General features: G+C 44.0%; 1 protein-coding gene across 1 annotated transcript in view; it reads right to left on the reverse strand.

Annotated features, from left to right (window-relative positions):
• Window positions 1-11,253, reverse strand: part of CA10 (carbonic anhydrase 10) — a 395,119-nt gene extending 383,866 nt beyond the window's left edge. The window contains exon 1 of the mRNA XM_032211105.1: window positions 11,193-11,253. Within this exon, the coding sequence (XP_032066996.1) occupies window positions 11,193-11,253 (61 nt within the window). The remainder of the gene's footprint in view (window positions 1-11,192) is intronic.
• Window positions 11,254-25,763: the final 14,510 nt, after the last annotated feature.

The following is a 25,763-nucleotide window of genomic DNA, read 5'->3' on the forward strand; positions in this document are numbered from 1 at the left end:
TGACCTGCTGGAGGTCTGATCTAATCTGAGCAGGAAACGCCCCCCTGGACAAGGATGTCATCCAAGTAGCAGAAAAGCCTGATGGGAATCTCCCTCAGATGGGTGGCCGCTACAGCTAACACCTTGGTAAAGGTCCTGTGGACCAAAGCCAACCCAAATGGTAGAGCCCTGTACTGGTAGTGAAGCCCTAAGAAGAAGAAATGGAGAAAACACCTATGCTCGGGGAGGATGGGGATGTGAAGGTAGGCCTCCGTGAGATCAATGGATGCCATGTAGTCCCCCTCCTGGATCCCTGCCAGAATGGACTTCAGAGAAGCCAACTTAAAACGTCTATACATTAAGAATTGGTTTAGGAACTTTAGGTCTAAAATGGCTCTCCATCCCCCTGATGATTTTGGCACTAGGAACAGGTTTGAATAAAACCCCTTGCCCGCCTGGTCCTCAGGAACTCTCTCTATGGCTGCAATGTCGAGCAGGTGCTGGATGGCCTGCCGCATCTGCTGGCGCTTGTCAACGTTCTTGGCTGGGGGAAACACCTGGAAACAATTGGGGGGAAGGGAAAGGAATTCCAGGCGGAGACCATGGGTCACCATACTGAAGACCCAGGCATATGTGGATATCTCCACCCAGGCATCTGCGAACAGAGCTAGGCGGCCGCCAATGGGTGGGGTCGCAGGCGACCTACTTGCCCTGGTGGAAGGAGCCACCACTCCTCCTCGAAACGGCCATTTGCCCTGAGACTGGAAGCAGGGTCTGTCCCTATTGAATCCCCTGTCGGACGGCTTATCCGCCCTGTCCCCCAGGTATCTGGTTTGGTGGGTGTCCTGTTCCTGTGGTCACTATGCTGACCTGCAATAATAGGGCATGGACCTCTGCTCCACCTTCTTGGTCGATGTTGGAAGCGCCTTCTTCTTGCTCTTATCCTCAACCAGGATGGGGTCAAGGAAAGTCCCAAAGAGGGACACCCCCCCCCCCCGGTGTAGGTAGCTGTCGCTAGTTGCCACTTCGCCTCGTTGTCCGCCTGCCAGCCATGGAGCCACAGGAGGCGATGCAACGGATGATGCCATAGCCCTGGAAGCAAACTTCAAGGTTTAAGGTAGCGTCAGCTGAGAACTGAACAACCGCCACTAACTTGTTGATGTCCTGGTCTAGGAGTACGTCCTCTGGTGGAATGTGCGCTTGAATCTGCTCCATCCGTATGGTTGAAAAATGAGGTGGATCACCTTAATGGCCCAAGTCGATGACTGGAAGGTCTTCTTGAGGATCATCTCCGCCTTCCTGTCCTCTGCCTTCAGGTTGACTGCCACATCCTTGGGTACCAGCGATGCTGGGGCAGCCAAGGCAACCACCGGCGGATCCACCGAGGGCATCTGCAATGCTTGGGAGAAATCTGGTTCAATGTTATAGAACCGTCTGTCATTGCTGCCTGGCGTTGGGAAGGCCCCAGGGGTCTCCCACTGTCTCTTAATGACTTCCAGGAATAGGTTGGGAGCAGGAATCTCCTCCTTAACCACTTTGGGCTCGGAATAGACCATGCCCTGGGGCTTCCTTGCTGGCTGACCTTCCTTGGCCCCCTCCTCCCCTCCAGCTGAGCACTGGCATGTGCCTTGTGTAGGAGGGACTGGAACAAGTTAGGAGGGAACAATCCTGTGAAGGCTGGAGGTTCAGGCTCCCGTTCCTCCTCGTCCTCAGAGAGATATGGGTTACGCTGCACTTTGTCTCCCAGGACAGACCCCTCACTTGCCAAGGAAGGGGACCCAGGGGGGCAGACTGGCTGGGAAGGCCCCCATGGTTGGGCTGATGAAGAGCTGCGGACCGTGACCTCGCCCTGAGATGCAGAATGAGGCCCCTGGCGCTGCATGCTTGGCTCTTTCAATGAGGTTCTGAAGACCCACAGGCAGATCCTCCATACCCATGGAGTCCCATCTGGATGCCCCAGGCACCTGACTATGGCTGGGGGTAGGTGCCAGTGTTGGCCTGGATGGATCTCTACCTCCCAGCTGAGTCTCTAGGGATAGAAACCCAGGCTGGTTATCTACCTGGTCAAAATCCTCCATGGAAAGAGGAGGGGCATGGGCAAACCCCCCCCCCAACTGCACTCCCTCAAGGAATTTGGTGGCCTAGGGGGAAAATCCTGCCTGGAAGGGCCCCCTAGGGGTGACCTGGACCTGGAGGGAGAGGGACTGATCCTGCCCTGCAGAGCCACCAACCACTCTGCCCTGGAGAAAGTTTTCACCAAGCCCTGTGCCTCCTAGCTTCGTCTCTGGATGGCACAGGAAGGGTGAGTGTCAACCGAGGCTTTAAGCCTCCTGGAAGAGGCAGTGGGACGCTGCCTGGTGGAAGTCCCCTCCCCGGGAGATATGGGGCAGAAGGGGATCTAACCCCCATCACGCAACTACTTATGACCTTCCTGCAATTCATTTCCTGCGATTCACTCCTCACCCCCACCTCCACAGCTAGAATGGCAAGGTCCTCACTACTTTCGTCATGCGCCCCAAATATTAAAACACTGCCGGGACATGTTTTGGGGTTGCTGCCGCTTCTCAGGGAGTCTGCTGCTGCCACGCTGCTTCCCAGCCGCCTCTGCTGCTCCTGGGGCTTCCGCGGCCTTCATGTGGCCCACGCGCTCTTCTGAGCCCTCTTTTAATGCTGCTGCAGTGAGGCATGCTCTCTTTTAGGCTTCTGGACTGTCGGGCTGGAAACCAGAGCCCTTTAGCCCCCACTGGCGCCGATCTGCCCTCTCAAGGCTCCATGTGGTCGCCGGGCAAAATGGCCACCGGGACAGCGACCTAGCCACCGGAGCCGCCAAGCCCTGAGATTTAACCCTCGAGTAGCTGGAAAAAAACCACAGCTATCGGCAGGGACTTACTGGGAGGTGAAGGAAGGGTCTCCTTGTGAGAAGGAAGCAAGCCGAGGATGGTCCAGAAAAGTTGAATCAGATCAGGAGTCAAGAATTTATGACCTCTCTTTGGCCAGACTGGATTGAAACTGGAGTCAGAGGAGAGGAGCCCAGTGGCGTGGCTTCAGCTTCAACCCAGTCTCGAGGCCAATTGGCTGTGATAATATCCATCGCTGGACCATCCCTGCAAACTCACTCTGGAAAACAAAAGCGACAACAAAGCAAATAAAACACAGGATATGATACAAAAAGTCATCCCACATGCCTACACTAACTAGGTGATGGATTTTGTTCATGCAGTAGTTTTCAGCTTGTATTGATCCCAGATTTCTTTCACCTGACTTGGACATGACGAAATGTCTTACAAGACTCTGGGCAGCACACCTAGAATCCCATCACTTATGTCATAGGAATGTTCAAGGAAAAGATGCGAGACAGACAGACAGACAGATTATAACATTTTCTGGGTGAATACCGTAGAGTCCCTATGAATATGTCCTTTAGTAAAGCAGCATGTCTTTTGTTCTTCCCAATTGATATTTTTATACTGAAAGTGAAAATTCATTTATCGGAACTGTCAGTACCAGTTATTCTATGCTGTGCATTACAAGCAGGGGTTGGAAGAAATGTCCTTCTGGGTTCAGTTCCAAGTGGGGAGAAAGACACTGGAAACACGGAGGCTGCTTGGAAAGATGGTTTTAATGGTGGACAGGGCCACATGATTTGAAGATGTTGGTTGAAGAAGAAGAAAAAGCAAAAGATGCTGAGTTTTATATCCTCTCTTGGGCCCCATCTTAGAGTTTCCTGTTCCTGTACAAGAAATGTATCCCATTGGCTGTCAGACTCCCAGGGGGTCAGGTCTTAACTAACTTGGTAGGCTGGGTGTCTTTTGAGCAAATTTTATTTGCTATTTATTAAATAACTAAAGCGGTCCGGAGTCACCTTGTAGGGGAGATGGGCATCAGAGAAATTTAATAAATAAATGTGTTAATCATTGTGGAACATCTAGGATTAAACTAATCTTCCAATTTACCAAAACAAACAAAACAAACATGAATTTCCTTCCTAGTTAAATAAAGGAACTCTACTACAAAGAAAATAGCATCCTTTTTCATAGCTCAGATAAGATACATTGTTAAAACAATTTTATCTTGAATATTAGAATTATACTTTATCAAACCATGTTATTAAAACAAAATTCAGAAATAGTTACAAGCATCAGATTTTATCTGCCTACAAGACACAGCTGAGATAGCCTTTTGCCTTAGGTTTGTCTGATAAAAATAATTACAATGCTGTAATTATGCTGTACTGTTTGCACAGTATAATTAAGCTATTCTTTTGTGACATATTTCCCAAAGCTAAAAATATGGAGCTTTCAATGGATTATTTCACTCACTCACTCATTCCTTCACTCACACACGTATGCATATACATACACACACACACACACACACATTTACCTACCTTATGAAACATCTTCCCCTCCACATTGCTTTGGCAGGCCCCAATCCTTCTTTTAGCATTTTAGCCTTTCAGAATGACATCAATACTTTTTAAGCAGAAGGAGGAGGAGGCGGAGGAAGAGGAATGGAATGTGAGTACTGGCAGCTTACTGCAGGGCATCCTAATAGGATGATTAAGATACAGGATTTGGGTTTTATTTGATCATTTTATTTTATGGTTGCTTTATAGTGTCTGGTTTTATTGTTGTTGTGAGCCATCAAGAGTTGTTTAAGATGGGCGGCCATATAAATATTTTAAATAAATAAATAGGCCAGCTATTGATCTCTCTGGACAGCCAGACATCACTGGATATCATAGCTTTGGAAAGAAAATCACAAGTATACGAATGGAACTAAGTGTTTAATGGTGATACCATTCCTATCAGGTCAAATTCAAATAATGAACCAAATCTAGGCTGTGATCTTATACACTGATTTGGTCATGTTGCACTGAATGCAGGAGACCAATTCTGCAATAGCATCCCTAACAATGGACTACAAGATATTTTGAACTGGAACAAAGAACTCCTACGGTAGCTCAGATGTGATGACAGAGGAGATAACCTAATTAACATATTATATTAAAGCACAAACACCACTGAAATCGATGAAAGATGTCAAAAATCAGAGTAAGCTTCTTATTGCAGTGCCAGGTACTATTAGTCCTTGATTTACAACTATCCATTTAGTGACCATTCAAAATTACAACAGCATTGAAAAAAAAAGTACTTTATGACCAGTTTTCACACTTACAACTGTTATAGCATCCCATGGTCACATGAACAAAATTCAAGTGCTCGGCAACTGGCATGTACCTATGACAGTTGCCCTGTCCCAGGAGTCATGTGATCATCATTTGTAATCTTCATAGCTGGCTTCTGACAAGCAAAGTCAATGGCGGAAGTCAGAATCGCTTAACAGCTAAATGAGTCACTTAACAACTGCAATAATTCATTTAACAACTGTGACTAAAAGGTCGTAAAATAAGACACTTAACAACAGTCTTGCTTAGCAACAGAAATTTTAGGCTCAATTATGGTCATAAGTCAAGAACTACATATGATAAGCAAAGTCAATGGGGAAGCCAAATTCACTTAACAACCACATTACTAACACTTCAACTGCAGTGATTCACTGAACAACTGTGACAAGAAGTGTCATAAAATGGGGCAAAATTCACATAACAAATGACTCACTTAACAACAGAAAGTTTGGGCTTGATTATAGTTATAAGTTGAGGACTACCTGTATCATAGCAGGGGCCATTGGGAGGAAAAAAAGAAGGTAGAAAATATATTTTATGTGGGGAAAAATATACCTGTGAATAAGTGAGCACACTTGTGGCTTTATAGCTCCTAACAGACTTTGAGCCTAAAATGTTGCCCATTCCACCCCTAGTTCAGAACTATGTCAATAAAGTTAGAGAGGTCACTGATTTGAATACTCTTCCTTTCTTTCTTCCTTCTACCACTGCTAGAATAACTGGCAACATTGGCTTTAACTGAATCACAATTGATTATTTGGGCTTAAATTATAAGAAAGCCATGTTCAAACCAACCTTCTAATCCTATGCTACCTGGTATTTCATGGTGGAGTACAGTTGAGTATTAATTATTATAAATTAGTCAAGAAGAACAAGTTGAAATGTGGATACCAGACTCTTACAAATGGCTTACTATTTGCAAGAAAACAACCAAGCTCAGAGAACACCGAGCACCTCACAAAAGATTTACTACCTAAATGTCATCTAGAAGTAACTCCACTGTGATAACTTAGAGAAACTGTGTTCCATTTATAACCAAGTATTCTTTTTCTCCTTTATTTACAACAAACCTGCAGATACAGCTCTACTCAAACTCGGTGTTCATTTAATTTGCTAATAAGGACTTTAAAAAAAACCTTAGGTAGAGATATTTGTTCAACAAGATGTAAAATGTCAGAAAAATATGAGCATGTTAACATCATGGCTCTGAAGCAAAGTAATCCAGATGATATCACAAATATTAAGAAGTGATAGAGATTACCCAGAGGAAGCTAACTTTTCAAGGACTTGTTAATCCTCTTTTAAATCCATCCATTTTCATAGAATTTCATTACACTCTACTAGCTTACAACACATTTCCTATCCCATTACAAAAGCAAACTATGTGACATACATAAATCAGGAACTGTTGTTTCATAATACAGTTTTTTCCCCCAAAATGAAAAAAATACTAACACTCAAAAAATGACTCAAGTCCTGGCATATTCCTAGCTATTGTCAGTATTTAACAAGCGGTGTTAATGTTTTCCATTACACCTGATCACCTGGTTTTTTAACACTATGAAAACATTACTCAAGGCTGGTGTGAAACAAATGCCTGTGCAAATGTGCCAGCTATTATGTGAAAGGAAGTTGGGAATGTTGCTACTAAGTAGTATGTTATTATGGCATTACATGGAAGAAAGACCTGGGTCAAGAACAACGTAACATACCCCATACACCTTTTCTCACTATCACAATTATCCGAAGTACTCAAGGATCAGTAACCATAGAGCCGAGGTGGCGCAGTGGGTAGAGTGCAGTACTGCAGGCCATTTCAGCTGACTGCTAGTTTGGCAGTTCGGTGGTTCAAATCTCACCGGCTCAGGGTTGACTCAGCCTTCCATCCTTCCGAGGTGGGTAAAATGAGGACCCGGATTGTTGGGGGCAATATGCTGACTCTGTAAACCACTTAGAGAGGGCTGAAAGCCCTATGAAGCGGTATATAAGTCTAACTGCTATTGCTATTGCTATATGGAGTCTAATCATTTCATTTCATTTTTTTTACAGTTTCCTAGGCAATACATTCATTTTACAATGTTATCCTATAGCCTCCTAGTCTCTCAATCAATTGATTTCCCAGAAAGTCAGGTTTTCTATGGGGTTCAAAATATACAAGTCATCATCCCAGCCTCATCTCCCCTGATTTTCATTATTCTATTCTGATGATCATTTAGTCTCAAAGCGATGCAAATTTGCAACTTTTTATGACTTGAAATTAAAAACAAAATCCTATCTCGCATTCAAATAGCTGAAAATTGTAAATTAGCTTGCAAGCTAAATTAATCTTGACAAGCTTCCAGAACAATACAAACATCTCTATCTAAGGGACTTTAATAGTCCCCCCCTCACACACACACATACACACACATACGACAAGTTTCTAAGGCAATACAAACATCACACACAGCTTATTTATCCTTCAAAACAATTTATCTGCAGCATACAGTAACTAAGCATTTAAAGGAACCAGTAAGCCCTGCTAAATAGCCAGGGAATGGCAAATAATAATATTGCTATTACTTTGATCCTCCATACAGTTCACAAATCTTCTGGATTCAGGTGATTTGGCTACCGTTACTTGTGTACCCAAAATTTCCACAAGTTTGTCAACTGAAACCAGCGCAAAGAGTTTAATAACAACAACAACAACAACTGACAATGATGTATTTGATACATCTTATGGAATAAAAATTGTATTATCCAAGATAAAAAGTCTTCTTGAAATGAAAGCTATTATTGCAACCAGATTATTCAGATCTATTTTTAGGCTTTCTTAAAATGTATTCTTGCTATAGATATTAATACTACACAAGAAAAAGAAACAGTAGGAAATCTAGACTGCTGCACTCTATTCATCTGTTAACTACAACAGGGCTTCATCTGCTCCTTCTCCTTGTGTGTTAATCTATCTGTGCACCTACTGAGAAAGAATCTAAATTATTCCACTATTATTGAATCAGATCCACACAGAGAAAAACAAACAACACCAAAAGGCAGTTAGTCATTCCTTTCGTTTCTATCAAAGAGAAGGAACAACAAAAATATCACTTTGACTTCAATTTATTTCATTGTTTAAAACACTTGAATGGTTTTTTTCTCATTCTTACTTGAGACCATTATTCTCAAATCCCCCTGCTAAATTTAGCTCCCCCCTTTGTGTGTGTGTGTGTGTGAGAGAGAGAGAGAGAGAGAGAGAAAGAGAGAGAGAATGAATTTTGAAATAAATGATTTGATTAACTTGTGAGCATTGAAGGTCCTAAGAAACCTATTTAGATGCTTGAATAATTTGCTCATTAACTAATTGTGCTCCAAACTGCATAGAAAATGCAAGTCTTACAGCAATTTTAAAAGCGGGGAGGGGGGTTAAAAGGATAGGGTAGCTTCATAAGCTGCGATCATTTCAGCATCTTTTATTAGGGGAAAATGCTGTATTAATTTCCTTAGAAATAAAATTTACTAACTCAAGACATGCACACAATTATCCTGTATGCTTTGCTGAGAGGGGGAAAAAAGACTGGGAACGGGAAGAGGAGGTGATGAGTTGGAGCTGAAGTGGCTGGAATTGAGCATCCAAATATTTAAAGCTATTTGGCCAAGGAACAGGAACAGACTGAGATTCACAATATTCTTTTTTTCCCAAAGAATAGTATCAACTAATGTTTTTTACAACCTGGAAAAGATAACAGATTCCTAGAGAGACATCCTAAAATATTCCTCTGCTGTTGGCTCCTGAAAGCATCAAGGATCCATCCGTTTTTCTGCTTCTCTTCCTTTGCAGTTCTTCACACCTGGGATCTGCTTATTCCCAACCGGCTAGATAGTATTCTTTAACGAGAAAGGCTAGCCAGCTGATCCTTGGCTTGAAAAAATCATCAGTGTGGCATAAGCTCTGATGTCATCCCTCCAGGTGGAGCTCATGGGAGCATGTGACCTCAAACTACAAGCAGCGCTCACCAGGCATCCCAGAATTCCCATCCGCAGTGGACAGTGTTAGGATTGGGGTGGAGCTGCTACCTATATGGGGGCTCTGCAAAAACCTGAGATTTCAGGCTTACTCAGCCCAGTGAGTGGGAGGTGGCACTTCAATGGGCAAGTGGCAAATAAAACCAAGTAGAAGCTGAAAATCTACCAACCCCTAAGGTGGCTGGAGAAGCAGCTTTGTTGCTTCCTGCAACCCAGTTCCTACCCTAGCAGATAGCAATGGAGTTACAGGGAATGCCAACTGCAGTATCAGTATCTCTACCACTGACAGTAACAGCAATGGAATACAGTGGAGAAGGTTTTTCAGGATTGCCACTGAAGAAACAAACTAGGAAAAGATAAGGCTATATGTCACAAAGGAGATTGCCTTCTGCATCTTTTTAGTGTGGGGTCCCCTCTTGTGACTTCTGACATTGTTTAGAGTCATCCAACCATTCTTTTGCCACCACAACACTAACAAGGACAAGCGTTATATACTAGGAGATGCCATAAATCAACGGTGGAGAAATGAGTTAAATGAAGATAGATAAGGACAGGAAAACAGGTGAGGTTTCTGCTATCTGAGGTTCCCCAGGGGTAGCAAAGAGATCTGCCTTCTGTCCTTCTCACCTATTTGCAGAACTTGTGCCCAAGAAATGAAATGGCTCTTGAGAAATGTGGGAGTCCGGAAAGCAGTTTCCAGAAATGGCTTATGGTGATGAGATGTCCTTCCAATGCAAGAGTTAAAGAGGGACATTGAGGCTCTGAGGCAAGAATCCCAGACCAATCAACAGGCAACCCTGCAGGAGTGGTAGTCCAGGAGGCAAGGGAGATTGCCTCAGATGACATCACTCAAAGGAGCAGGGGCAGAAGAAGACAAGCACTTCTCTTCAGATAAGGAAGCAGCCAAAGTGATGGGAGCTGAAAGGCTGTCAGAGCACAGAGGATGGCTTGCTCCAAAATGGATGGCAGGTCTGCAATTAAATGTTAATGCTGCCAGTGCAGCAAGAAAGGGACTTTCAACTTAAGTCAAGAACCTCAAAGTGTGTGCTTGGTGGGAAGGCAGGAAGGGGACCTGGGTTTGGGGTGGGTTGGCACAGATATCCTCCCTACCACCCCCTCCCGATCTTTCCCTTTTGATCCCTATAGGGTTGTTTGCATCTTTCTCCTGCTGGTCATCCCTTTCAAAAAGCCTGCTGATAATGAAAGGAAGTAGCAACCAGATTTTATTTTTTTATTTTTTCTTTGGTGGAGGGGGGAAGCGAAGTCCTCAAACTCCAAGGATATCAGCTGCATCCCTTCCCTCTTGCTCTCTGACTACAACATAATTATTTCAGCAAGAGCGGACGTGACAAATTAACGAAGCAGCCAAGGCTTTTGAACTAGAAGAGTGAGCTCCCTCCCCAAAATAAATTGCTGCCTGGCACCAAGCTAGACCTTCTCTCTTAATTGGGCAGGATCCCTTTTGACAAGTGGAATCACCTGCCTTCATCCAAACGTGGAAGGGGAAATATCAGAAAGCAAGGAGCATCAGATCAGAATTTCCAGGTAAGGCAGCAGGAGTGGAAGATCCCAGGAGTAAAACATTCGAGGGTGGAGGGATAGAGGTATACCACCTCCAGTTTCTAAACCACAGCGTTGGCAAGCTCCAAAATCTTTTTACAAAACAAAATGAACTGGAAGTTGGACAACTTTTAGGAAAACACAACACTCCTTTATTGTCCCAAGGACATCCTCCCAATAAAATAGAAAGCGTAATTTGAAGGGGGAGAGAAAACATTTCATTGATCTCCAGCAGTATGGGACAACAGCTGCATCAGTTTTCCAAACAACCAGGAATGGGAAAAGGCAACCTGGGGGTCGGCTGAAGCCATCCAGACACACTTTGGAAATTAAACAACCACCACCATCCCTGTTTCAACACATCCACTTTTCACCCTTATAGCTAAATAGGAAAAGGAAGAGAGGCAAACCAGAGAGGGCAAGCATTTCTCCTCCAATTTGCTCTGTTTTGCTGGCGTACCTGAAATGCAGACAATGAAATTGGCTTGCAGAAGAAAAAGCACCTCCCAAACAATTTCCATCCTCCGATTCTCATGCCAAGTGCATCCCTCGGTGAAAAAACACAGCAAAGATCAATATTGCAGTTTGAACAATCCCAGGAAATCTCCTTTTGGACTCGCAGCCTCTATTCCCCAGATGTGCTGACACATGTCCAGGCTCTCTTGTCGCTGTGCAGCTCAAGCCAGATCCCTTTTCTTCCTTTGCCGTCCGCCAAAGACTAAGGAGGCAACCGCCAACACCAGCCGCTTCTTCCTTCAGGAAAGCCAGAAATATCCACCAGGTCTCCCAACCAGACATAGACAAAAAAAACCAAGGGACCGGCAGTTCCCAGCTCCGGAAAGTCTCGATTCTCGGGGACCCGGATCGCCAAGTTTTTCCCCAAACTCCGCACACACCTCAACGAGGCATCGCCCCGGCCAGCAGCGCCGTCCCGACGTTCCTTTTGCTCCAAGCTCGCTACAAAAGGATGAGAAAGAGATTAAGACATCGGGCGTCAGGTTTCCCGCACCGCGTTTCACCTACACCTACACCTACACCTACAAAGGAGAGGAAAGGGTCTCCTGCCAAAAAAGAGAAAAAAAGACCAACCAGCTCAGGCTCCCCGCTAATTCCCAGCAACTGAAAGGAGATTTTTCCGCAATGCAACTGCAGGGGTCGTTCTTCCCTCGCCTACCGCGCGGGTCGCTCGCTCTTCCCTCCCTCTTTCCCTTCGCTTTCCAAGCTAACGGGGAGAACTCACGGTGGAAGCAAATAAATTAAAATAAATAAATAAAGAGCGCGCCAAGCGTCTCTCTCTCTCTCTCTCTCTCTCTCTCTCTCTCTCTCTCTCCCTCCCTCCCTCCCTCCCTCCCTCCCTCCCTCCCTCCCTCCCTCCCTCTCTCTCTCTCTCTCTCTCTCTCTCTCTCTCTCTCTTCATTACACTCCCCCCCTCATTTCTTCCCAATCTTTTCCAAATTAGATAGGGTGGCTTTGGAAGCGATGGGAACGAATATATTTACATCGCGGTTGGAACAACACGGGCAGGGCTCGCACGTCTCTTCCGCCAGCTAAACTACACTACTACACCGGGGGTGGGCTCCTGCCTGCAGACGATTTTCTCCTAGGGTTATTTCTGCCTCCAGGAAAACACGCCACGCTTCCCTTCCGAATATTCACATGCAAAAAAAGAAGAACAACTGCAAATAGAGACTTTGCGCGGTGCCGGACTAACTAAGGAAGTAGTTATGCCTTCCATCTAGGGGCCAGAAAGAAAGAAGCAAAGCGCGAGATCCTAAACATTTCTATTTTAAATAAGCCCCGTTCTTTACCGGGGGGGGGGGGGAGAGAGAAACCTGCTCCCAAGTAAGCCTCCTCCGGTCCAGACTGCAACGGTGGAAAAGGGGGCCAAACGTTGGAGGAGCCTCGCGCAGGCTCACCCGGCTTACATCCCACTTGAGTTTCTCCGCAAGGAAAAGGTTCCATACTCACGTTTTCCTCCCCCGACGCTCCTGTCGCCCGTTCCTCTTCGCGCCTCCTCCTCCGGAAGGGAGATTGAGCTCCCCCCGCGGTCGATCTGCCCGCAGTCCCGCGAGGTCAGGCTGCTCGGCTCGGACTCAGCCCTGTGGGGGGAAAGCGGGCTTTGAGGCCAGATCTTTCTTTAAGGACCGACCTGCCTGCTTCTCCCGCCACGTGCGCTTCCCCCTCCCGCGGTTCCCGTTTAAGGGAAGCCAGGCGCACAGGGCTCGGGGACGCCCCAGCCACCCCGTCACGCTCCGGCAGCGCCACGCGCAGTCCAGCGGGGCAAAAGGCGAGGCAGCGCGCGCAGGCCAGCCAGCCAGCGAGCGTTCCGAGACGGGAGGCGGCGCGATCGGCGGCTAGTCGACAGCCGGAGTTGCAGCCCAGGTTGGAATCCGGGCTCTGCCGCCGAAGAGCCGTGCAGTCTGGGCATGCCTACTGGCTCGTCCCCCCACCCCCTGCAAGTCTCTCTAGCTGCAAATGACGACGGGCTCCCGGACGCTTTCTGCCCGCTGCGAACTTTCTTTCCTCTATATTGATGTATGATCGGCTTTCTGTCTCTTTTTTTCTGATTTTCTAATGATATATATATATATATATCATTAGCAGTAACAACGTTCCCCAAAAGTTGCGCCAGAACTAGGAAAGCGTACCGTTACTTGGGGGCGGGAGGAAATGGGCGGGTGTGAGTCCGAACGAAGGAGACTAGTGGCGCAAACCAAGACACAGATTCCCACGTGCGCAGGGCCTGCCCTCCTCGACATGCTTGGCAGGAGTTAAGTGTGGGACGGAGAGGTCCGCGTTTGCCCTGCACGAGGATTTCAGGCTTTCTTGCCCGGTGCGTGGCGGGCTTTGGTGCCTTGGGCGTTCCCGCGCCGAGAAAAACGCCAACTGCAAGTTTAGTGGCGGCGCCGAGGATGAGGATGAAACGGTCCAAAGTACCGGGGGCGGGGAAGGGTGGAGACGTAGTAAAGTGGAATTTGGCCCTCCTAGTGCTTCAGGTTTTTGCGCATTTTTAGCATCATCGTTGATGTATGCTTACTCAGGACTAAGAGCCACTTTGTTCGGCGGGATTTAATCCGAGAACTGTGAGGAGGGTGGCACACCGCCTGAAAGGAGCAGCGCGTCCTGAATGAAGGGTGGGGTAGATACATTTGCTTGAATCAAATTGAGTTGAAAGGACTACATTTTGACGCCCTCCTCCCCCCACCCAATCCAGTTTAAAAAGAGGGAAAGGACAGATGCGTTCCTTCCTAGCAAACAGAATTGGTAGGTTTTTGTTTTACTGAATGGGAGGGAGGAATTTACGAAAACGCCCGAAATATTATTAATTGGATATATCAAAAACTTTGGAGATTTTCTGCATTCCAAACAAGGGTTGCGATGCGCTGGTTCCACCCCGTTCAAAATTAGTTTCCCGGTGAGGTTTCTAAAACGTATTTTCTTGTCCTGCCACTTACCTGGAAAAGCGATGCGCGGTGATGGACGCGGACTTCGTTATTTTTTTTCCAATGATTTCACGGTATTTTAATTGGACGCCATTATAAATTAATCTTCATTTATGCCGTCTCTATGGTTGCAGCAACAAATCAATTGCCCATTTGGGTTGTGAGGAGGGGGGATATCCCTTATTTGAAAGATATAATATGCAAAATCAAATTTCATCTTTATATATAGATTGTAAAACTCACAGGTCAGGCACTTCAAGATTTTGATTTACTACACGGAACACAGATCTAAGTCACACATTTCATGAAAATGTCAAGTTTTTCTCAAATTCATAAATCATACCTCTGCACCTTAAAAATCTTGGGGAATAATGGTAACTGGGATCTGGATTAGGGATCTGCATGCATATTAATATTTGAGCACATAGTCCTTTCAAATTCATAATTACACCACACATCACTTTTGCAATTTCACTAAATATGTACATAGGTCTACTCTATTCTGATTAATTCGAACAGGAGATTGAGGAATTCTGAGGCCACAAAGGGGTTACACACCCAACCTGTGGTGGTGTAGGGGGGAGTAAAAGATAGGGCTGTAGACTAGCCATTCCCAATCAAAAGCAACATTGGAGCGGCACGCATTTCCCTAGTGAATTATTAAATCCCACCATCTGCTAGAGGGAGATGAGGAACCCAATGCTGTTAATGTTACTTCAGCACCATGGACAGCAGTGTGGTTGATGGCATGCAGCTTGTGCTCTGCATGCCATATTAATAATTGCTCAGCATTTGGGTGTCTACTGGCATAAACGGAGGTACTATCATTAGTCCTTCAGAATATCTTTTGCTCCAGTCACACATAATTTCTCCATTTGTATCTAACCACAGCACAAAAAAAAAAAAAAAAACAGGCATTTTTCTGCCCTGTTCCCATGACCTTGCCTTCATCTCATCCCCAGGTTATGAGTGAGACTGCATTAAGTTGTCTTTTGCTACATTATGTATTTAAAAAGAATTTCCCCCATACTCCAATGCCCTTCAAGTACAGCATTAAAATGTGGGGAATCTGCTTGTTTTTGGAGAGCAGTTAGATCAGTGATGGCTAACCTTTTTCCCATCACGTGTCAAAAGCAGGGGGGGCACAGGGGGGGGGGTCATGTGCAGGAGTACTCACAGCCATAATACTATGTGTGCAGCCCTCACAACACCGCACACACAAACTTTTGGCACATCCTCCCCAGGCTCCAGAGGCTTTCTAGGAGCCTGGGGAGGGCGAAAACAATCTCCCCTCCCCCCAGGCCCTCTGGAGGCTTCCCTGAAGCCTCTGGAGCACGAAAAACTGGCCCTATGGCCAAACTGGAAGTCACTTCCAGTTTGCTCGTAGAGCTGTTTTCGCCCTCCAGAGCCTTCAGGAAAGCCTCCTGAAGCCTCCAGAGCACAAAAAATCACCCTAAGGCCAAACTGGAAGTCTATTTCTGAACTTCCGATTTGCCCGCAGGGATGGTTTTTCATGCTCCAGTTTCGCTTCAGCAAAACTTCCGGAGGGTGAAAAATGGCCTTAAAAGAAGGCCAAAGTCAGCTTGCCAGAGCATGCAAGCACGCTAGAGTTGACAGGGGAATGCCTCACGTGCCATAACAAATGGCTCAGCGTGCCACCTGTGGCACATGTGCCATAGGTTCGCCATCACAGAGTTAGATGATTAGCAATAACTGGGGAAAGAGACAATAGAGACATGATTGGCTTGGCAGAAATAAATTTCATGCAGGTATTTTTTTTCCCATGGACTCAAAGACAGATGAAGAGCATCAACTCACTAGTACAGAAAGGCATCTAGGCTTCTTTTCCTACAGTTGATAATAGGTCATCATCCTCCAAAAAGCCTACTAAGAGCCACAGTGGCACAGTGGTTAGAATGCAGTACTGCAGGCTACTTCTGCTGACTGCCAGCTGTCTGCAGTTTCGCAGTTTGAATCTCACCAGGCTCAAGGTTGACTCAGCCTTCCATCTTTCTGAGGTGGGTAAAATGTGGACCCAGATTGTTGGGGGGAATATGCCTACTCTGTAAACCACTAAGAAAGGGCTGTAAAGAACTGTGAAGTGGTATATAAGTCTAAGTGCTATTGCTATTGCTACTGGCCATCTGAATTTGAAGATGAAAGACCTTGACCACTGACACTTTTCCCAGAATGGAGAAATGCTTCATCCAGCCAAATAATGCCTAGCCAACAGACATCACAAAGCATTTAATTGTCTCTTCACCCACATTGCATTAAAGAGCTAGTTTGGTGTGGTGATTAATGCTGGAAACCCACCTTCAGTACAAAGTCAGTTGAATGACTTTGGGCCGGTTCCTCTCTCTCTCAGCCCTGGAAAGTTGTTGTTAGTTGCAAAGTCATGTCCAACCCATTGCGACCCCATGGACAACATTCCTCCAGGCTTTCCTGTCGTCAACCATCCCCCAGAGTCCATTTAAGCTCACACTGACTGCTTTGGTGACTCCATCCAGCCACCTCATTCTCTGTTGTCCCCTTCTTCTGCCCTCAATCGTTCCCAGCATTAGACTCTTCTCCAGTGAGTCCTTCCTTCTCATTAGGTGGCCAAAGTATTTGAGTTTCCTCTTCAGGATCTGGCCTTCCACAGAGCAGTCAGGGTTGATCTCCTCTAGGACTAACCGGTTTGATTACCTTGCAGTCCAAGGGAATGTCAAGAGTCTTCTCCAACACCAGAGTTCAAAGGTCTCAATTCTTTGGCACTCAGCCTTTCTTATGGTCCAACTTTCACAGCCATACTTTGCAACTGGTAAAACCATAGTCCTGACTATGTGCACTTTTATTGCCAGGTGATGGGAAGTAGGTAAAGAAAAACCATTCCCAGGAAAACTACTGGGATTCATGCAGGCAGTCACCAGGAATCAACACAGAATCAAAGGTCATCTCATACCCCATTGCATTAAGTACAGCTGCAATGGGGCACAGAAAAAGGAACCTTTAACTTATTTTGTTCATTCTGTCCCCACTCCTACCCCATTGTTGTCACATAGTCCCAAAGCCATAGGACACTCCCCAAATGTACCAGAGAAATTATCCTACAAAATAAAGATGATTGACTACCATTCCCAGCCTACATATTATTGAAATAGACCTTGATGAATAAATGGAAAGTTTTATAATTTGGTTTATTTGTTTATCATTTTGGTTAGAGTAATTTGATTTATAGTTGTTTTGGTTCTATAACAGCTACTCAGAAAGAAGTGAACGGAGTTACTCGTAGCTTATTCTACTGAGCGGTTAAGCGGTTATTAATTTCCAACAAATTATTGTTTCACTTTAATTATTGGATGTATCCTAGATGAGCCTAGATCAACCATCCACTTTTACTTTTGTCTACTTGGAATGAGAATGAATGTGTGGATGAGATAAAATATGCCCTCTGGCACTAACATCAGGGAACTTGATCTGTCTTTAGGGACCCTCTTGTGTGTGTGTGTGTGTGTGTGTGTGTGTGTGTGTGTGTGCGTGTGTGTTCATACACAAAGATTTGTTGTCCTCATATAAACACAAATTTGTTGCAATGCAAACCCAGTAAGCAGAGATCTTTTTGCTACAAATAAATAAACACACAAGAGGATTGCACTATGTGGAAGCAAATCTCAGATTGTCAGTACGGTTGAGTAACCACTGTTATTAAAAAATAATACAAGTTATCTTGCCTTTGTTCCAAGGATTGAGTTGAGACCACTTGAAACAAGTCCGGAACTTGGTGTTCTTAAGAAATAATGGATCTGGTTATCTTTTTAAAAAATCTCTTTTTTGTTATTCTGTTATGCTTCCCCCCACCTTCCACCAGTCTGGTTAAATTCTCTTTTATTTATATCAGGGATTTTCAATGGGGGATAAAAACCTAGGGAGGGGGGGAGGGAGGCAATCACAATAACTTTGGTGGGAAATAACTTTAAAAAAAAAATCTTTGCCCAAGCAAAATGGGAGTACTGTCAAAGCCTATTTGGGATTTTGTTTTTCATTTTGCTTGTGTAAGCCATCTGCAAGTTTATGCAAACAAAGCAGGAATATGTTTTGACAGAGTTCTTCTTTGTCCATGCAAACCCATGGTGATTGCAATGCCACCAAATGTGAGAACCCCTTTGAGATATGTTGATTATTTAATTATGGAAAGTAAGTTGCATATTCATTTCTTGCCCAGTGGAATCCCAGTGGAATCATTAGTTTGATCTGATGAGGATGCATGCAATTGTTTTTTTTTTATCATTTCAGGAAATGTGATAAACAATTGCACACTTTCACAATAGAAATAAATGCTGATACTTTCTGTCTATTCCAACAGGTACAAGTACCTGTATATGATTATTTATAAAAATAGGAAGGGGTAACTATCAGAAACTACAGGTCCATGGTATTGTGATCTGCCAGCGGTCAGTGGAGCTGGCAGCAGATTTGTACAGTGAGGAGGTTGGGGAGGAACATGGGCCAGTCCTGGAGTCTGGGGAAGGCTCTGATGAGGGCTCTGCATCAGAGGCAGAGAGATGGCCAGAGCCGTATGCCAGTCATCAGCTGCCTTCAAAGACAGACATCAGTGAGGCAGACGAACAGCTTAAGCCTATTCCCAGTGTGTGCATGTGCAGAGTTGCCAGATGAAGGGAACAGCTAAGGAGCAAGGATCAACTTGGGAGTAAAGCCACAGGTGAATGGCCCCTCCCATAGGTAATAAATGAAGAGTGAAAGGGGAGTCGAGTTTGCAGGAGACAATTAGTTCATTCCTGCATTCTTGCCAAGTATTGTGGTGCCTGAAAGATATTGGCCTGGCCACTCTCCAAGCCTGATAAAGGTCAGTAATTATGAACTATCTTGAAAGACTGTGGGAGAGGAAAGACTTTGCTGGAGAGTAGTTCACTGTAAATTAAATAAAAGGGGTTTATCAGGATGAGGACTCGGCTTCGTGCTCCTAGGGAAGCCTAGGTCAGAACACAAGCCAACACATTATTGCCCTAGACCTTGTGGAATAAATAGAATGCAAATTTATCGGATGCACATTATTTCATGCAGAGGTTCTTGTAATCTGGGAATGATGGAGAGCATCTTTTCTGGCAGGGGCTAAGGAGGAAAAGAAGGAAGGAGGCACCTTCTGTCATGATCCAGGTCTCTGGAAGTTGAAGGAACTCCAAAATGGGGCGGAGGGAGACAAAGTCTCTTCTCCTCCCTTTCATGGTCCCTGACAGATCTCTTGTCCTTCTACTCTATTTCTTTGACTTGCTTTTACTGCAAGCCTATCTGTCTGTAGAGATTCTCAGTCATCCAGGTCATGGTTGTCTCTTTTCAGGAGGCAACTGGACTTTCTTGTTTTCTTTTTGAGGATATTTCATTTCTCATCCAAGAAGCTTCTTCAGCTCTGACGGAATGGAAGGATTTGTGTTCCTTGCAGACAGCTGATCATTTACATCCTTTGAGAGAGTCGTTGAGGCCACTTGGAGATTTATCTGTGTCCTCAGAACACTGAGTAGTGTTCTTGGTTCCTGTAGTCTGGAACCAGGAACACTATACTGTATACAATTTGGGATGAACAATCTTTGAATAGTGTGGGAGTAGGAATGATCCTGAAGAAGCTTCTTGGATCCTCAAAGAGAAAACAAGAAAGTCCAATTGCCTCCTGAAAAAGCACTTAAACCCTAACCCTATCTGCATTTTCTTGATTGCTCTTGATTCATATACATTCCCAAATCTTTGTAGATTTGTTCAGATGTATGAATCTAGACCTACATCTCTGTTGCTTGTGACCAACAATCCATATGGATACAATCAGGCAATTCCAATATCTTTTGCAGACACATTTTCATACTACAAAAAGGAAGAGGAGGAGGAGCCGGAGCAGGAGCAGGAGGAGGAGGAGGAGGAGGACTTATACTTAATCTATACCCTGCCTTTACAAAAGGTTAGCAAAAGATATTCAATAAATGGAAAGACAGGCACGTAATTTAAAAAAATAGTAATTATTACAAAGTTTCCAATAGTCAATGTTATTCATTATTAATTTAGCCAAACACAGAAGTTTAATTATCATTAGCAGGTAATTTTAATTACCAGAGTAATTAACTTTCTCAGAATCAATTCAGACATATCTGATGATAAACTATAATAATTTTGCATCAATAGTGGCATACATTGTTTGTTTGTTATATGCAGGTAGGAAACAAACCCTCTAAACAATCTATGTCCATCCACAGCTATACCGTTCTGTTACACAAACATTATATAATTTTCTTTGTGACATTTCTAAATAAAGTGAGGGGTAGAAAAATATAGTCCCCAGATTCTTTGATAATACTTCATGTTTTCTTGCTCTCTAACGCAGGCAAAACCTCTAGGAAACGAGTGCAATGATGGGTGTATTTGGGAGACTTGTGAGTTCTAGTCCTGCCTTTCATACACTCACCCAGGTGGCTGGGTGACTTTGGGCCAGTATCTCTCTCATCCCAACCTATTTCACAGGGTTGTTGTGGGCGGGGGTGGGGGGTGGGGGAGGAAGAAGTATGTTTACCACTTTGAATTATTTAGAAAACCAGACTGTGAGTTCTAGTGTTGCCTTAGGCATGAGAAACCAGTGAGTGACTTTGGGCCTGTCACTTTTTCTGAGCCAAACCTTCCACACAGGGTTGTTGTTTGGGGGGGAGGGGGGATAGGAAAAGGAAAGAGTATTAGGTATGTTTGCTGCCTAGAGATAGAGATAGAGATAGAGATAGAGATAGAGATAGAGATAGAGATAGATAGATAGATAGATAGATAGATAGATAGATAGATAGATAGATGATAGATAGATAGATAGATAGATAGATAGATTGATTGATTGATTGATTGATTATACACACACACACACACACACACACATGTTAGCTTCCTCCCATATTTGGGCATACCAGGGGTTGTAACTTTATAGATACATACATACATACATACATACATACATACATACATACATACAGAGAGAGAGAGAGAGAGAGAGAGAGAGAGAGAGAGAGAGAGAGAGAGAGAGAGAGAGAGAGATCAATAAAGGTAGGATAAAAATTTAACAGTAAATAAATTAAAAATGCAGATACATGGAGATACTGGTGGGGTGTTGTCTCATTTGTGATTTAAACTGGCATGTGCTTGCCAAAAACTCTTCTTAGACAATTCTAAAGTTTGGAACAGTTCAGTAGGATTTCATCAAACAACTAAATTATCTGGGGAGCTGCTTAGATATTAATGTTTTTGTACTCAGGTGCTGCATTTAATTGTGCTCACTGTAAAGAAGCTGTTATTTTAACGGCTGTATTGCAAATGGAGAATACAAATTTGTGCTGCTTGTAGGACCATTTAGGGCTTGTGTGTGTGTGTGTGTGTGTGTGTGTGTGTGTGTGTGTGTGTGTGTGTGTGAGTGAGAGAGAGAGAGAGAGAGAGAGAGAATGCATGTTGTCAGCCATTTTGAAAGCTCTTAAGGGAAAATTGATGTGCATATTTTTATGAATAAATAATACATAATAAATGAATGCATCAATATATACGGGACCAGTCATTTGCCTGGAATTATACATGATTGTAATTGAAAGCAAGAGTGAGGATATCAGAACATCAATATTCTGACTGGGTTCACACGTCCTAATTTGTTTAATCATCTTTGGTTGAATAAGTCACAGCTGGGTTTCAGTCCCACTCCAAGCCATGAATCCTAGGTTACAAATCACTGTGTCTGCTCACACAATATGCTAAGGCAGCATCCAGCAACCCCATTATGGCTCAGTAAGATGAATGCTTCCTGTCTGTAGCTGAAGAAATCAATACCTACCATTCAGAAGCATGTCCAGTTCAGTTTTTTTATTCATTTCCCAACAGCCAATAACAAGCACCTTAAGCCTGAATGTACATTTTAAGCTGCCATCGTGCTGACAAAACAAATCAACTTTCATTGTGCCAAGCAATGGCGTTTGCCTTCTCAAAGCAGTTCACTTTGTGATGGGAACATAGTGCTTCCTTGAAGCATGATTGCATGTCCTGCTCTCACCTTCCATTGTAGAGGAAAAGTTTTCTTCCTTCAACTGTTCCATGCTTTAGGTCTGCTGTTCACAAGTCCTGATTTCACTGATCAAAGATCTCAGTCGCTTGCTTCTGGAATGGCACAACTCACCATGGCCAACTCAATGTGGCCAACTCACTCAGCCAAATCACTGAAGCCAGCTCCCCATAACCAACTTGCCACAGGAAATGTGCCACGGACAATTTGCCACCAGACAATTACTGTATTTTTGGAATATAAGACTCACCATTCCCTGCCCCCCCAAAAAAGAGAATGAAAATTTGGGTGTGTCTTATACACCAAATGTAGCTTCACCCACCAGAGGCCAAAAATGCAAGGCATGGAGGCAGCAATGGTCTATGGCAATCCCTGCAGTCTAGAACAGCTGATTGGGGGTATTCAGGCAGTCTGATCCACCCACCAATCAGCTGAACTGAATCAGGCTGCAATAAGTGCTAAAGCTGACCTGGCCTCATCAGAATTTTCAGCAGCAATCACATTCAGGAAGCACACACAAGTAACTGATTCAGCAGGATTCAAAATAATAATAATATACAATACAATACCAAAAGCAGGTTTTCCAAGGTAGCAGTAAATATACAAGAAAAACACAAGCAGTTTCACTTTCAGTTCTCAGCTAAACCTGTCTCCTTCCTGTCTCCTTGTTACTCATGCAGGAAATACTGTTTCAGAGTCCAAGGAGCCCTCATTGGCTGACTTAGTTGCTATGACTATTAATTGGCTGACCAAGTCATGAAATCTCACACACTGACAGGAAGTTAGCCAGCTGAATACCATGGATGCTGGTAGGCAGAGACAGAATTTTTCTTCTTCTCATCTTCCTCCCCAAAAACTAAGGTATGTCTTATACTCTGGGAGTGTCTTATGCTCCAAAAAATACGGTAACCATAGGACAATTTAACAATTCAATTTAATTATTTAAAATAATTGTAAAAGTGATTTTAATTTTTGTCATTTACATTTCATTTTGTCTCTCCTTTTGCATCCTTTCTACATTGATTCTATTCCACCCTTTCTTTGATATTAGTGTAACTTTTGTTCTGTGGCGAGTTCTCCCGTGGCGAGTTGGCCATGATGAATTGTCATTTTCATTTCAGTTGTGATGTACCCTCATCTATTTTTTGCTACCATTATTTGCAAGAGGGAAAGATGTTTCCTCAAAATTTATTTACTTATTAAATGTATTTATATGTTAAATGTATTTATTTCTTAAATGTATTTATTTCTTAAATGTATTTATTTCTTAAATGTATTTATTTCTTAAATGTATTTATTTCTTAAATGTATTTATTTACTTATTAAATGTATTTGTTAAATGTATTTATTTATCTAATAAATTTATTTGTTATTTTTTTATTTATTAAATTTATATGCCATTGATCTTCCACATTGAGTGACTCTGAGCAGCTTTCAGGACATAAAAAGATAAATAGAAAAGTAATTAAAATTTTAAAATTTATGTGCATTAAAATGTTTAAACTATGCAGAAAGCCAGAACCAAGGAGTCAGATGGGATGGGAATGAAGTCTTCTTATCCCATCAACCATCTGCAGCAGTGAGCACCTCTTTGTGGTCCCAAGGCACCTGGCAAAAGGGGGGGGGAGCTTCCGATGATCGCGTGGCTCACAGCTGATCCGCGCAATCATTGGAAGCTCTTTTTTTTCACTTTTTAAAGCATTTTTTCCTGCCTATTCACCCGAACCAGCAAGAAAAAAAATGCTTTAAAAAGTGGAGGAGAGGAGCTTCTGATGATTGCGCAGCTCACAATCCTCAGAAGCTTTTTTTTACTACCAGTTCGCAGAACCAGGGACAATTGTCCCTACAGGTTCAGCCGAATTGGGAGGATTTCATCCCTGCCTGAACCTAAGCCATATAGGGCTTTAAAGATGACTATCAACAGCTTTAATTGGACCCAGAATCAAATAGATAATCACTTCACATCATGCAACAATGGAGATATATGTGCCTCCCTAGCCTTCCCCCCCCCACAATTGTGTGTGCCACAGTATTCTACCCCAGCTGTAGCTTCCAAACACTCTTTAAGGGTAGCCCCATATAAATCTCATTGCATTAATCCAACCGATCCTGAATGACTGCAGAGGGCCTCTTGACCCAGATACAGGAACAATTGGGGCACCAGACAAAGTTGTGCAAAGGCCTCCTAGCCATGACTGCCACTTGCTCTTAGAGCAAGAGTTGCAAATCCATAAGAAACCCCAGACAAAATCTGTCTCGAGCATCCCCAATGGACCTGGCTCCATACTTGGTCTCAGATTGAGAACAGATCTAAGCAATTTTATCCATCAGGGGTTTGACTAATTCCTCTGCAAAGCCCTGTAAGTGATTGTCCAAGCCCTCCTTCCCAAGGTAGGACCAAGTGGCCTTGAACAGGGCCATTGGATGACACTGTAGATGCATTAAGGCCAAGGAAATAGTGATGCTTCACTGCTCTTAGTGGTCACAGTGTAGTCCTTAACAGCAGCTTTGACTTGGGTCTGGTTGGATTTGTTCTTTTCCTCTAGTTGCCCTCTAGCCTTCTTTTGGCCCTTTTCAGCACCCTTAGCTCCTTGGTAAACCACTGGGAGTTTCAGGAGCAATGAGCCAGGAGTGAGTGCATAGGTGTGAACCTGTCCAGGACCTTAGGGACTTTCTGATACCAGATTGTAACCAAAGTCTTCACAGAGCTGTGTAGCAGAAGCTCCCTGGACATCCCACAGCTCCTTCTGGAGCCAAAGTGGACCAAGCGTGGACCATTCAAATAGGTCCTGCCTCCCTACAGAGAGGGAGAAGCATTGGAGAATATCACAGCCATCATAAATTAATAGAGAAGGAAATATTCTGATCCCTCTTTATACTAAATCAATCCCACTAGCCCAGAAAAAAAGAACAAAACAATATGTGATTCAGATATGTAATTTGTTACCTTTAGATAATATCATGGGACTAGGAAAAAGAGTTCACTTCTTAGAAAATTTCTTAGCAGTAGCAATAGCAGTTAGACTTGTATACCGCTTCATAGGGCTTTCAGCCCTCTCTAAGCGGTTTACAGAGTCAGCATATCGCCCCCACAGTCTGGGTCCTCATTTCACCCACCTTGGAAGGATGGAAGGCTGAGTCAACCTTGAGCTGGTGAGATTAGAACCGCTGAACTGCAGATAACAGTCAGCTGAAGTGGCCTGCAGTACTGCACCCTAACCACTGCACCACCTCGGCTCTTCACGGAATTTTAGCTCCTCATGTCACTTAATCAAAATTTGGAAATTAAAGTCCATCCCAGCTTAGATTCTACTGGCTTCAACAAGTATTCAGGACCACCTTCAAGCAGGGGTGAAATCAATTTATCTTTGCTACCGATTTGCAAATTTGAGCACCCGTGCATGCGCAGAGCATCAAAAACAGGATGTGATGATGTCCAGACAGATGGGTGGAGTCTGCTACCGAGCATGCCTGAAAAGGTAAGTAGAACAGCGAGGGGGGGGGAATCTGCTGTGCCATGCAATTT

The sequence above is a fragment of the Thamnophis elegans genome, chromosome 2 (genome assembly GCF_009769535.1).
Source record: "Thamnophis elegans isolate rThaEle1 chromosome 2, rThaEle1.pri, whole genome shotgun sequence".
Taxonomy (NCBI): Eukaryota; Metazoa; Chordata; class Lepidosauria; order Squamata; family Colubridae; genus Thamnophis; species Thamnophis elegans.